The sequence below is a fragment of the Phragmites australis genome, chromosome 16, assembly GCF_958298935.1.
Source record: "Phragmites australis chromosome 16, lpPhrAust1.1, whole genome shotgun sequence".
In the NCBI taxonomy this organism is placed as follows: Eukaryota; Viridiplantae; Streptophyta; class Magnoliopsida; order Poales; family Poaceae; genus Phragmites; species Phragmites australis.
This window is the reverse complement of record NC_084936.1, coordinates 28,159,118-28,173,582: the sequence shown is the minus strand read 5'-3', so window position 1 is coordinate 28,173,582 and position 14,465 is coordinate 28,159,118. Positions and strand designations below refer to the sequence as shown.

Genomic DNA, 14,465 nt, shown 5'->3' with positions numbered 1-14,465 from the left:
TAATTATAATTGATTGATGTAACACACGTGCCTTGTTGATTCCTCTCAATTCGATAGAGTTTTCGTCCGCTATTTAGTCGCGCGATGTGCCTCTTTGATTCGTTGACTTGCTTGAAATTACATGAACAGTTCTTCCATGCCAAGTTGGCAAGTTCCACCAGCAGCTCCTCAAGAAGTTTTTATATACATGGAAATTAATTTCATTGTGGAGCTGTCAACCGCGAGGACTATTCCAATTCCAATATCTAGACCTCGTCGAGTGGTCTTCTTCGAATCAGAGACCAGGTCAGTTCAGCCAGTAACTGACATTGATGGAGGTAGAGGCGTCTCCATCGCTAGAAAGTCTATATACCCGAGTACGCGTGTGGTGTTGCCACTGACAGAAACTTCAAAGTCTGAACACGTTTCTTACAAGTTTTAGTTAAAGCAAGAAGAAATTTATTAACTGCTATATAACTCTCACCAAAAAATGATGTTTACCACTAGCATATATACTGTTTTAGATACTACCGTAGAAAATGGGATAATCTAATGGGCTAATACATCCAGTTTCTAAAAACCGGCTCTAGAGTATTTAGATTTGTGGCACGATAGTGTATCAATAGATTCATCAATCAAGACTATTTGTTATTCAATTATGTGTGTTACTATTTTGAAGGGTCTGAAATCAACTTAATTTTCAATCGCTATTATAGTCTTGGATCGACACTAACCACCACCTCAATCTATAAGTAGTTGGATGGGCTAGAAGGTGATTGGAAAATAAGTTTGCTTCACATACTCAAAAATAGCAAAACATTTTTATTAATTTTTGCCAATACATATTAGGGAAATAATAACTAGTAAATACTCTAGGAGTGATTAAGCTATAGCTTGGTTAGCTCGGTCGACGCCGCTTAGACTGTGCGTCGACTGAGGCTCCTCTCTGTCTCGGTAAACGTACGCGTCGACTTAATATAGCCGAGGGATCGTGGTGACTGCATGGGAACAACTACCAAGTCATCATGGCCACGGGAACGAACAACTCGTACGTGTGAGTGAGTGTATATATATATGCATCATATGGTATGCATGAGTACACACAAATTTGGACTGTCTGAATTTGCTGAGGCTTCGCTATTCCATCGATCGATTAAATTTTGTTCGCCGTCGTTGCTTTGCTCGATCGTCAGCCATGGGGGCCGCCATGTCCGGCCACTTCTCCCACCCCGACCACCACGCGCGCTTCAAGCGCGTGAAAAACAAATCAGCAGGTTCCCGGTGCGGGATGTGCCAGCTCAACGTCGAGGTCGGCGCGGCAGCCTACCGCTGCTCGAACTCGAAGGACGAGTGCCCCTTCATCCTCCACGACGCGTGCTACCGACGCCCGGAGACGATCAGGCGCCACTTTGCGCACCAGCAGCACCGTCTCACCCTCGGCTCCACCCCCACCCCCACCTCCCGGGGCGACCGCCGGCTGTGCAGCCTCTGCGCCCAGGGGCTCGACGCGCCGGCCTTCGCGTACAGCTGCACCAACGACCGCAAGTGTGTTGCCGGCGGCTTCCGCGCGCACCCGCGCTGCTGCGACCTCCCGCCGGACATCAGCACGCCGCTGCACTCTCACAGGCGCCTCGTCCTGCGCGCGCCGTCGGGTGGGAACAACAGCAACGGGCAGCAGCATCCACGCCGCACATGCCTCAAGTGCAAGAGGAGCCAGCTGCGGACACCCGCGGCGTGGTCGTACCAGTGCCCCAATTGCAACGAAGTGGAGTACTGCCTCTCGTGCCTGCTCGGCAATGGCGACGCTGTGCGGTGCTGCGGCGTTCAGTGCTGCGACGTCGACCTTGCAGCCGTGCATTGTCTAGGGCATGTGGTGGGGGCGTTCTTCTGTGGGTTCGTGGGATGTCCTGGTTTCACAACTCAGGCAAATTAAGCTGTAAAAACAATTGGAATATTACGAGATACCCCGGCGGATGGAAGTTGATTACGAGATACAAAAAGTGATCGAAAAATAGCTAGATGAGTATCTACCCTACTACCAGCAGGGCTGGTCACAGGGTTTGGACGTTGACCAGGGAGCTAATCGATGGAGCCCTGTGCTGGTCGCAAGGTAAGGCCATGGTCTTGAGGACATCAACTACTAGCTAATATTTGGGGGCATAGGGCCTGCCATGTGAGGCACCCCATTTCCTATTACACCGACAGTAGGCTCCAAGCTCAATCACAGATGTAGTGGATTGAGTGGTTCGCTGTGATGGCATGTGGTCGCTGTGTGACATGTGGTCGTGGTCGGGTCCGGTCATGCCACTTGGGCCCCAGGTGTGCGCATGTCCGCCCTAGGGGGTGGTCATCTACTCGGACCGCCTTAGTGGTCAACTTAGGAAAACACATCCCCAGGGGAGGTTAAATATCCACACACACACACACAGAGAGAGAGAGAGAGAGAGAGAGAGAGAGAGAGAGAGAGAGAGAACGTGGGAGGGAGGAACGAAACAGCATCAGACTTGAGGGAATTTTGATTCCCTAAGCGTGGCCTTTCAAAATTCAAAAGGACCAGATCCCATGGCAGTTGAGATACTGTGGTGACCCATTAAATTGGAGCGCGAGGTCCCTCACAAATCTTTTCGTCGTCTCCCTTAGCCTCCAAGCTTCCGCGCCCAGAGCCCTTCATCTCCACCTCTGCTCTTGCCACCAAAGCATCTTCCTCCGTCGTCTGATGACCTACTCCGGAAGCGAGCCCACCTTTCCCAAATCCAATTGCAATGCAGTGTGGCTGAAGCATATGCACGACACAAGCCTGCTCACTTGCCACATGTTCTCTAGATACCGCTCCGGGGAGAGTGCACTAGCTCCCCGCCAGGGGGGATTGTGATGTTTATTTCTTTTTTCTTGGCTGGCCTTGTTGTCACGTCCCAATTCCTTAATCATGTCATTAAGTATAACCATACATCTTATGCATCATTAGCATCATGTTTAATCGTTAAGCATGGTTGATTGGTTGTTATCTTATTTGGTGGTTTGATAATTGCTATGCGTTTTAAAAATAATTGTGGTGATAATTTTTGTTAGTTTGAGTCTCGCTTAGAAGTTATAATTGCTGCACTTGTTTCTATAATAGTTTCACAGCTGAAATTAGCTACTATCTCTAGCTAGTGGGACCCACCTTAGGCTGTCCCCACCCCTCCTCTCTTCTCCCACATGGCTGCACCATCCCCACCAGCAGCCCCACCTCTCTCACACACTCACACTCACCCTCTTGTGCTCTCTCTCAACCGGCCATGCAAGAGAACACAACAGCTCCCCCTCTTCCCCTCTCAAACTCTCTCTTTTCTTCTCAAGAATCTATCCTAAGGAAGCTAAAACAATGTATGCATGTTATACTACTGCATTCGCATCCTCCTTAGCTTCCAATCCATCCAAGTGTCAGTCACATGCATGAAGGTTTAAAGGATTGCAACCCCTTCATCACCACCTTGTTTTGAAAATTGGAGCAGCAAGTCTTCTTCCCTTCCCCAAGTGTTTCCCTTCGTTTCTTCCCCAAATCAATGGTCACAACCCTTGGCAAAGGACATGGGGTAACTCTCTAGCGTTCCTTAGTAGCAATGCACATTTTAGCTTGGTTTTAGATAGATTTGTGGGCTACAATTGAGAAATGATGAAGCACGTCGTGTTCCTGAGGTGTAGAGCTAGAAGAGATGTTTGAATGAGCAAGAACAAGTGTAGCATGTTGTAGAGTGAGTGTATTAGGTTTAGAACCAATGTATTAGTTACATTGCATATTTATGTGATTTAGATTTCAACATACAAGTCGAATCGATCGAAGAATCGGTGCGAACACGTATTCTACAGCAACCCGGAGGTTCCGGGTTAAACTTGGAAGTTCCGAGTGAGCTAATTTCAAATGTACTTGAGATTTTGTGCTGTTTAGCATGTAAGTTGGGTTTATAATCCTTATATTAGTGTTTATACATGTTTAGGTGGGATAGGTTTTTACATACAAGTTGAATCGACCGACGAATCATCGAAAAACTCGCGTTCAGCTATAACACGGAGGTTCCAGGTTAATTCAAGCAATTTCTAATAGATAACCGTAACACGGAATCTCACCTGGAGGTTCCGATACCTGGATGTTTACTGTTCATCAAAGGTTCTTGATTTACTGTTTATCAGAGGTTTTTCTTTAACTTTACTGATAGCTTATATATTTTGTAGTTAATTCATACGAACTTTAAAAATCATGAAACTAGTTGTGTTAGCTTTGTATGAGTATGAACTATATGTGAAAAATGTTGTAACTCAATAAAATACTTTTTAACAATTAATTAATTAATTAAATGTGTTTCATCTTAATTAAATCACAATTAATTAATACCATGTCCTAAATTTATGAAAGCACTTGGAAAATCATGTTATGATCAGTGATATCTAGAAAAAAGTTATACTTTGGTATAAAATTACTGTTTAAATTTTGAAGCTTATTTAATCTTGATAGCTAGCATAATTACAATCATTTTTTAACAGACCTTAAATAATCTTTTATAGCATGAGCTTTCACACTTCAATTCATACGATTCTTGTTACCTCATCTTTACTAAGTACCTCATATCCCATTCAATTTTCATGCCATTTGATGCATGTATCATAGCATTTCGTCACGTTAATTGTGATGCACCATTCTTTATTTTAGCGATCGACGAACCGGAGAGCGACGGGGGTATTATTGAGGTGGAACCGGATTATGATATTGCGTGTGAAGCACTTGAGCAAGACAAGCATCTAAGCATGTTGCACCCATTACTTTGGATCATACATTGTCTTTAATTCGATAAAGTATGCTATATGTATGTCACACATGATAGTTAGTCAAGGTTGGGTTTTTAAGAGTAGATCCTAATTGTTGCATTACCCTTCTCTGGTATTGTTATCCTTTGATCCATTGTAACCGTGGGGAATAGAACTTAATGGTCTAATTTAAAATTAATATGTTATGTTTAGTAAGGCTTAGGTCATCAGTAGAAGTCGAGCAGTGGTTTGACCATCGTTCGCAAGTTTAGGGCTTACTTTTATTCACAAAGGCAATGATGATGGAGGGATGTGTAAGTTAATAGGGATGAGGTGAGGTTCGGGCGGGCAATAGAGATGGCTTGAGAACAGAGTCTCAGATGAGGCGAGGTTCGGGCGGGCAATAGGGATGGCCCAAGAAAAGAGTCTCAGATGCTATAGGCCTGCTTGAATCATTTAAGGACCGTGTTGGCTTTGGCACTTTCCGTACTTACCACATATCGATATAATGGTAAGATAAGCTAAATACCTTTTGTGGCTATGATCTTTTGGCTTGTTGGCCTATGGTGTCGTGGGCATAATAGGTTTGTAGAGGTAACGTCGTAAAGGTGTTGTGGGTATCATAGGCTTGTAGAGGTATCTAGTTTGCTCGAGGAGTAGTTCTAGCTATCTCCACACCTTTAGGCGTAACTATGGTGCTCTAGGAGTACCCCTAGTGGACATCCACACCTATAGGTGCATGTTCAAACAGTCAGAGCTCAATTGAAAAAGGTTGACACGGATACCCTCTTGTGTACACTTTAGCGGGTGATACAAGACGAATGGTCCTCGTATCGTGTTGGTAAAGATGTACCCCCTGCATGGTGTAAAAATAATTCAAATTTTCACGCTCTCAATTATAAGAATGCTTCTGTCCATTTACATCAATCGTAGAGTTTCGTTATTGAGATGTTATGATGAAATGTTAGGACATAGATGGTGATGCTGATGAAGAGTTGATATGGTACAAGTTACAGTTAAGATATGTTGATGGTTAGGTGTAGATGCTTACACTTGAGTCCAAATAGCGTTTGCATTATCAATTCATTTAACCGTTTTGGCTGAGTCCTTGCTAATTTATCTAATTGCATTCTCTTTGGAGGTGTGCTATTTATAAGTGCATATTATAAATTAAGTCTTGCGAGTACCTTCGTACTCACATGCTTTGTTTGCTTTTTAGGTGAGGAAGATTTAGTTTTTGGCTACTTTATGCCCGCCGATGTCGGCGATGGGCAGGAGTAGTGCCAACTACTCATATGTGGAGATTTTGGGGTGTCGCCTTAGGGCAATGGTCCTACCCATGTTTTGTTATTATGTAACTTATTTCGCTGCGTAGCTACTATAGCAATATTCGAGTTATGTATTTTGATGTAAATTTTAATCTACATAAAGACTTGTAACTCAATTTAATTACTCACTCTTTATTATATCTTGTGATGATATGCTTGTTATAAAGGTGTGTGTTCCGATCCTAAAAGTAAACACATGTTGGGACTTCCGGGATGGTATTCCGGTTAATAATTATGGGTGTGATTATGGAAATATGAATGTCCTAATGATTAACTAGCATATTATCTGGATAGTTCCTCTCACTCATGCTGCCCTTCTCTGAGTTCTTCACCACCATCTTGTCCTTCTATAACATCTGCCACCTCCATCTTAACCCCAATTCCATTCTCATGCTGAGTTTTTTTTGCTCATTTGTTGAGAACTTCGTCGGGGTCGAACCGTGGCTAGACTTCTTCCGGTTCTTCTACACATGCCAGTCGGTGATCGAGCCGGCCACCAGAAGCTGCGGGTTCCGTCTCTGTGATGGTGCTACAGACTCCTACATCGAGGTGGGTCTCAAGTTTTCGTGGTCAGGCTGGAGGGAGGAGTGGTTCTACCTCGTGGTAGACAACTCCTTGGACAACCTCCGCGTGCTGAGCGTATTGGCACAAGTTCATCCAATCTTTGGACTCCGTCACGGTGTCCCATGCTCGGAGCACACTGGGCTCATCTGCATTGTACTCCATGATGAAAACCTCACGACGGCCAAGGTCCTCGAAACAGGACTCCGCGGCTGTCATAGATCCGGACATGGATAGCCCAACTATAATATCAAAACTTGAAGAAAACGCGTCCTACCTGGCGCGCCAACTGTCTGGGGATGATCCCTGATAATTAATCCGGGGTGTACCGGATGACGGACTCGTTGATCGGTGTTTCTTAGGGTTGGATCGAATGGACTCAAGAACACGGGGATTTTATCTAGGTTCAGACCTCTTGTGGGATAATAGTCATACATCCTGTATATTTTCTTATAGATTGGATGAACTTGTTCCATGTTCATTACAAACCAGGTCCTCCCCCTTTATATAACATGGAAAGATATGTGCATACAAACGGACCATGTCAAACTCTATGACTGACCTATACCTGACGAAACCAACTACTCCTAACTCATCATGATGGGGGTTAGGCATGACCATCATGCTCTGGTCATCCTGTAGGCCTTGTCCCATCCATCGAACATCATCACGCTCGCCTGTGAGGCCATCCCGTAGAATTAAATGCTACAGGGCGGGTCATTGCACACCACGCCTGCCCACGACTTTGCTCATCGAAAGAAAGTGCCCGCGGAAGGAAAAAAAATTAACTTGAGTTGATGATAGTAAATGTGATTCGGCTAGTTTGGTGAGTACCTGTCCTGTGACTAGCATGAGCTGGTTGCAGGGTTTGGACCTCGATCAGGAGGATGGTCGATGGAGCTCTATGCTGGTCGCAAGGTAAGGCTATGTGGTCTTTAGGATATCAACTGTCGGCTAACATTTGGCAGCGTGAGATCTACCATGTGGGGCATCCTATTTTCTATTACACTGACAAGCTGTCTAGGGAAATGTTGTCCCTAGAGGTTGTTGGCAAGGAACCGTATCAGTTAGTTCATCAAATATGTGCGTTTTGCAGTAGCGAGATTTTCCACCAGTAGTTTTTTGCAATATATTTTGGCTAAATAAGAGTAATTATAATTGATTGATGTAACACACGTGCCTTGTTGATTCCTCTCAATTCGATAGAGTTTTCGTCCGCTATTTAGTCGCGCGATGTGCCTCTTTGATTCGTTGACTTGCTTGAAATTACATGAACAGTTCTTCCATGCCAAGTTGGCAAGTTCCACCAGCAGCTCCTCAAGAAGTTTTTATATACATGGAAATTAATTTCATTGTGGAGCTGTCAACCGCGAGGACTATTCCAATTCCAATATCTAGACCTCGTCGAGTGGTCTTCTTCGAATCAGAGACCAGGTCAGTTCAGCCAGTAACTGACATTGATGGAGGTAGAGGCGTCTCCATCGCTAGAAAGTCTATATACCCGAGTACGCGTGTGGTGTTGCCACTGACAGAAACTTCAAAGTCTGAACACGTTTCTTACAAGTTTTAGTTAAAGCAAGAAGAAATTTATTAACTGCTATATAACTCTCACCAAAAAATGATGTTTACCACTAGCATATATACTGTTTTAGATACTACCGTAGAAAATGGGATAATCTAATGGGCTAATACATCCAGTTTCTAAAAACCGGCTCTAGAGTATTTAGATTTGTGGCACGATAGTGTATCAATAGATTCATCAATCAAGACTATTTGTTATTCAATTATGTGTGTTACTATTTTGAAGGGTCTGAAATCAACTTAATTTTCAATCGCTATTATAGTCTTGGATCGACACTAACCACCACCTCAATCTATAAGTAGTTGGATGGGCTAGAAGGTGATTGGAAAATAAGTTTGCTTCACATACTCAAAAATAGCAAAACATTTTTATTAATTTTTGCCAATACATATTAGGGAAATAATAACTAGTAAATACTCTAGGAGTGATTAAGCTATAGCTTGGTTAGCTCGGTCGACGCCGCTTAGACTGTGCGTCGACTGAGGCTCCTCTCTGTCTCGGTAAACGTACGCGTCGACTTAATATAGCCGAGGGATCGTGGTGACTGCATGGGAACAACTACCAAGTCATCATGGCCACGGGAACGAACAACTCGTACGTGTGAGTGAGTGTATATATATATGCATCATATGGTATGCATGAGTACACACAAATTTGGACTGTCTGAATTTGCTGAGGCTTCGCTATTCCATCGATCGATTAAATTTTGTTCGCCGTCGTTGCTTTGCTCGATCGTCAGCCATGGGGGCCGCCATGTCCGGCCACTTCTCCCACCCCGACCACCACGCGCGCTTCAAGCGCGTGAAAAACAAATCAGCAGGTTCCCGGTGCGGGATGTGCCAGCTCAACGTCGAGGTCGGCGCGGCAGCCTACCGCTGCTCGAACTCGAAGGACGAGTGCCCCTTCATCCTCCACGACGCGTGCTACCGACGCCCGGAGACGATCAGGCGCCACTTTGCGCACCAGCAGCACCGTCTCACCCTCGGCTCCACCCCCACCCCCACCTCCCGGGGCGACCGCCGGCTGTGCAGCCTCTGCGCCCAGGGGCTCGACGCGCCGGCCTTCGCGTACAGCTGCACCAACGACCGCAAGTGTGTTGCCGGCGGCTTCCGCGCGCACCCGCGCTGCTGCGACCTCCCGCCGGACATCAGCACGCCGCTGCACTCTCACAGGCGCCTCGTCCTGCGCGCGCCGTCGGGTGGGAACAACAGCAACGGGCAGCAACAGCCACGCAGTTGCGTCAATTGCCGGAAGACCACGACCGGGCGGACAGCGGCGTGGTCGTACCAGTGCCCCAGTTGCAAAAACGTGGAGTACTGCCTCTCGTGCCTGCTCGGCAACGACGACGCTGTGCGGTGCTGCGGCGTTCAGTGCTGCGACGTCGACCTTGAAGCCGTGCACTGTCTAGGGCGTGTGGCGGGGGCGTTATTCTGTGGGTTCGTGTCAGGCATGGGATGCCCTGGTTTCACCACTCAGCAAATTAAGCAGTAGAAACAATTGGAATATTACGAGATGCCCCGGCGACATGGAAGTTACGAGATACAAAAAGTGATCGAAAAATAGCAAATTAAGCTGTAAAAAGAATGGATATTGGTTGGGTGTGGGTTACACCGCGGGAGACACGGTGTATTGGAAGTTACGGAGTATATGACATGGGAACGAAAGTTGTGTTATCTTAAATTAATTCAACTGGCTAATTAATAACCATACAAAACATTTAACCTTCGGTTACCATTTGTAAATGCAATGGACAAGTGGTATATTATTGTCCAATTTTTTTGTAGTACAAGACTTTGCATAATTTCCATTATTGCTTGTACATGAGTACGACACTTAGGAAGGGTTCTTGCTACATGCTATCAGCCAATTACACACGGTTTCCTATACGGTGGTTTATAATTGTACCAATACCAATATGTGGTTTTGATAAATTTAATTTGGTCAATTTTTTGTGGCCAAATTTCGATCAAATTTCTTCCAAAATCTCAAAACTTTTCAAAAGGATTTTGGCCTGAAATTTTCCAGTAGCTGCCGATCTATAACTGGCTGTATTGGCTTTATTGCGGGTCCTAGTATTTTTTTTTTCAGCCAAACAAGAGCCTTAACATGCACTACTGCTCTTAGCTAGGTTCAAGTTGGGGGCTGGTCAGGTCACTCTTCAACAAAACCGACGGTTGTTTTTCTTCTGTGTGCTATGGAAATGGAAGAGCTAGAATTTTTTTCGAGAAGGAAGCTTAGCATATATGTTCTCGAGAAGGAAGCTGGTGTACCTGATGATAAGCGGGTTTCAACCGAGGTACCTGAATGGCTGAATACCGGGGTAATACATGGATGCAAATGCAACGCATTAAGAATAAAAAACACCAGTATGAAGTATTCGTACTACTAAATCAATGAATGCCATTACAAATTCTGACGATTTGGCCCTTGAAAGTTGATCGGCTGTGCTAGAAAAACCGAAGTAAGTTGTTGGGGAAATGATCAATAGGGTAGTATTTCCTTGCACCAAGCGGTTATTAAACAATGTGCGTGTTTGATTAAGGAGCACCAACCATTAAGCTAGATGTGTTTGACTCGGACCAACTGGCTAGTACTACCACTGTGCCAACTGCTTAGTGTTAGATTATATGATAGTTATGCCACGGATCACGCATATCCTTTTGTGTTCCACGCTTTCTAATATCCCGGGTATTTGTTTCCATAAACCGGTCTTGAGATATGGAAGAGTTGGATCTATATATGTAACCCTTTGGGCTGTTAATCAATCTATCGCGTGATTATTTCCGCCTTCATGGTATCAGAGACGGTCGCTTCCTGTGACCTCCCTCTACCACTTCCGCATCTCACGTAACCCTAGCCGCCAGCTATCTCTTGCTGAGGATGAACGCTTGCGCCAGGGGCCGAGTGCCGCCAGGTGGAGGAGGCTCATCTCTGTGAGATGGAGGCCGAGCATCGTCGAGCTGCAGACGTCGAGCGCCAGCGCCAAGGGGAGGTGGCCGACACCATCATTGTCGCCAACCTCCATGCTCAGGCCGTCTCCGTCCTCAACATCCGGTCCCTCATCCCCACCGTCCTGGTCCTCGACTCTCCGAGCTACTCCAAGTGGCGCGGCCTTCACCTCATCACTCTTGGGAAGTACGAGCTCACCGATCATGTACTCTACGACGATGCCTACCCCCACATCGCACCGTGGAAACGTATGGACTGCATCGTCATCTCGTGGTTGTATGACACCATCTCTGCCAACCTCCTCAACATCATGATGACCCCCATCACCACAGCCCACCGAGTCTGGCTTGCTCTCGAGGAGCAATTCATCAGCAACAAGGAGACCCGTGCATTGCATCTCGACGCAGAGTTCTGTAACTTCGTGCAGGGCAACCTCACAATCTCCGACTACTGCCGTAAACTAAAGGGAGTGGCCGACCTACTCGGTGATTTGGGAAAACCCGTTCAGGACCGCACTCTTATATTGTCCGTCCTGCGCGGACTTAATGACAAGTTTTCTCACATGGTGGAGCTGCTGAAATGGCAAAAGTCGTTCATGTCCTTTGTTGACGTCTGTAACGGTCTTCTTCTGGAGGAGATCACGATGACCACCAAGGCAGGCACAACCTCCACGGTCCTCGTCGCCGACGCTCCTCTTGTCTCTCGCGCCCCCAACAACTGTCGTTGCCGCAACAACCGCAATAACAACAGCGATGATAGTGGTAATGGCGGCGTTCCCTCAGGCGTGCAGGGTGGGTGGCCCCCCTCCTTCTTCAAGCCATGGACAGGCATGCTCCATGTGTGGCCTATAGCCGTGCCACGCATGCCCTTGGAACCCTATGTCTTGGGTTGACCACGGGGATCAAGCGGCCCTCACAATGCCTTCAACACGCAGACACCTCTGCCCACTACGAACTGGTATATGGCCTCCGGTGCCACCTCCCACATGATACGGACTCCGGTAACCTCAATGTTTCTTGTCCTCCATCTTTTCCTACACCGTCTAATATCATCGTTGGCAATGGCTCTATGCTCCCATTTACGCCCATAGGTTCCACTACTATTGCAGCCGCATGCGGTCCTTTTCATCTTCGAAACGTTCTTGTCACTCCACAAATTATTAAAAATCTGATTTCTATTCACCAGTTTACCATTGACAATAATTGTTTTATTGAATTTGACGCATCTAACCTCTCTGTGAAGGACCTGCGAACCCAAAGCGACCAGGTGCAATAGCACCGTTCCCCTATACCCACTGCAGTCATTCCACCCAGCCCACATGCTTTTGTCGCCAACACGTCTCCAACTCTCTGGCATCGTCATCTTGGTCATCTTGGTGCTGAGGCTTTGTCCAAATTAGCTAGCACGTCTGCAATTTCATGTAATAATGGTGCATCCGAGTCTGTCTGCCATGCCTATCAACTCGGTCATCACATTCGTTTGCCATTTGCCACTTCTACTTCCCGTGCTATTAAGAATTTTGATTTAATACTCTGTGATCTTTGGATCTCACCTGTATCTAGTGTCTCTGATTAAAAGTATTATTTGGTTATTCTTGATGAGCTCACACTTTCTTTGGACATTTTCCTTACGCCTTTCAAGTCTGACGCCTTTCCAGCTATCTCTCATTTCTTCTCCTTTGTTCATACACAGTTTGGCTCCATCATCAAGAGTGTGTAGTGCGATAGCAGCCACGAGTTTGACAACTCCTCCGCCCGCACATTCTTTCTTACTCACGACGTTGCACTCCGCATGTCGTGCCCATATACTTCTTAGCTAAATGGCAAAGCCAAACATGTCATCCGCTCCACCAACAACATAATGCGTATCCTGATGTTCCAGGCTAGCCTCCCTCCACAGTATTGGGTTGAAGCTCTCCATGCAGCCACATATCTCCTTAATCGACACCCACCAAAACACTGAATTTTTCCATACCTTACTTTGCTTTGTACGGCATTTCACCTACATACTCTTATCTTCATGTCTTTGGTTGTCGATGTTATCCCAATCTTTCCTCCTCCGCTGCACACAAGCTTTCACCTCGGTCCACATTATGTGTTTTTTTTGTCTATCCTTCGGAACACAATGGTTACTGGTGTCTTGATTTGGTGTTCAATCGGATCATTGTGTCATGGCACGTCACGTTTGATGAGAACTCATTCCCGTTTGTTGATTTGGTTGCCTCATCATCACCCACTAATCTTGATTTTTTGTTGGCTATGGACTCTTCTCCGCTGCCCGTTGGGCATCGGCTTCGTGCAGGTCGCGCCGCCCCTACCGGCTCTGCTGCCCCTGTTGGCTTCATGCCTCGGGCCGTTGCCAGCAGCGCCGGCCCTGCCGTTGATGCTGCTGCTAATGCTGTTATTGTTCTACCGAAGGATGACATTGGGAAATATTCTATGCTCTTGTAGTCCATCACATATATTGTCACTGCTATACATTATTTTCCATAGGACAATTTAAATGGTTAATATAATAGTCAGCCACGCAAATCCTAAGCTTACTAATTTCTTTTAGATAAAGGAAATAAATTCCCCTTTTTTTGCATGTTCAGTGCATACAGCCCAAACTAAGCTTACTAATTCCTCATGGAAACTAATATAATAGTCCATCACACGTAACTTCCTTTTGCCCTTATTATTTTCCTTTGTTCCTCACTCTTTTTATTCTCACATGTCACATTGCATAACTAAGCTCTTACTAACTCCTCATGGAAACTAATCACAACTAAATATTGAAAGCCTAGCAAAGGAGACATATCAAAACCAAAACTAAAGAACTTATCATCTATACAATAGGAAACTTACATTCGTGCCACGTCTCTTCACGATCTGATTCCTACTTACCATATTTGCATATGTATCCCAACACGCTCAGGTATATACAAGTGGTGTGACAAGATTAATTCCAACAGCAGCGTTGCCACACACACTTGCTGCATTTTGGTCTATCCTTCGAAATGAAAATTAAAATGAATTTAAGGTCAGCTTATTAGTCAATTCAGATACAACAGTAGTAACTCTTGATATATTGGAAAAATTCAATATGGATAAGGCATATCTATCAAGGACACTTATAGTCGTTAGAACTCTTGATATGGATTTAGATCTATTCAAACGTAGGGATGACGATGAAGAGATATTGGGACCTGAAGTCTCATATCTCAGAATCATTAGAGCGCTGAAGTATCTTGTAAATTGCATCATACTTGATATTACATTTGCAGTGAATTTACTAGCTAGACA

The 14,465-nt window shown here is 45.4% G+C and overlaps 2 protein-coding genes across 2 annotated transcripts; both read left to right on the top strand.

Annotated features, from left to right (window-relative positions):
* Nucleotides 1–1,174: 1,174 nt before the first annotated feature.
* Nucleotides 1,175–1,912, top strand: LOC133895207 (uncharacterized). Its single transcript, XM_062335368.1, has one exon. The coding sequence runs from the start codon at nucleotides 1,175–1,177 to the stop codon at nucleotides 1,910–1,912; it is 738 nt and encodes a 245-aa protein (XP_062191352.1).
* A 7,061-nt stretch (nucleotides 1,913–8,973) lies between these two features.
* LOC133895206 (uncharacterized) lies at nucleotides 8,974–9,723 on the top strand. The gene has a single exon (XM_062335367.1). The coding sequence runs from the start codon at nucleotides 8,974–8,976 to the stop codon at nucleotides 9,721–9,723; it is 750 nt and encodes a 249-aa protein (XP_062191351.1).
* The last annotated feature ends 4,742 nt before the right edge of the window (nucleotides 9,724–14,465 follow it).

Bases quoted from the DNA above. Each gene is read 5' to 3' on its own strand.
- LOC133895206 (XM_062335367.1), top strand. From the start codon at position 8,974: ATGGGGGCCGCCATGTCCGGCCACTTCTCCCACCCCGACCACCACGCG.
- LOC133895207 (XM_062335368.1), top strand. From the start codon at position 1,175: ATGGGGGCCGCCATGTCCGGCCACTTCTCCCACCCCGACCACCACGCG.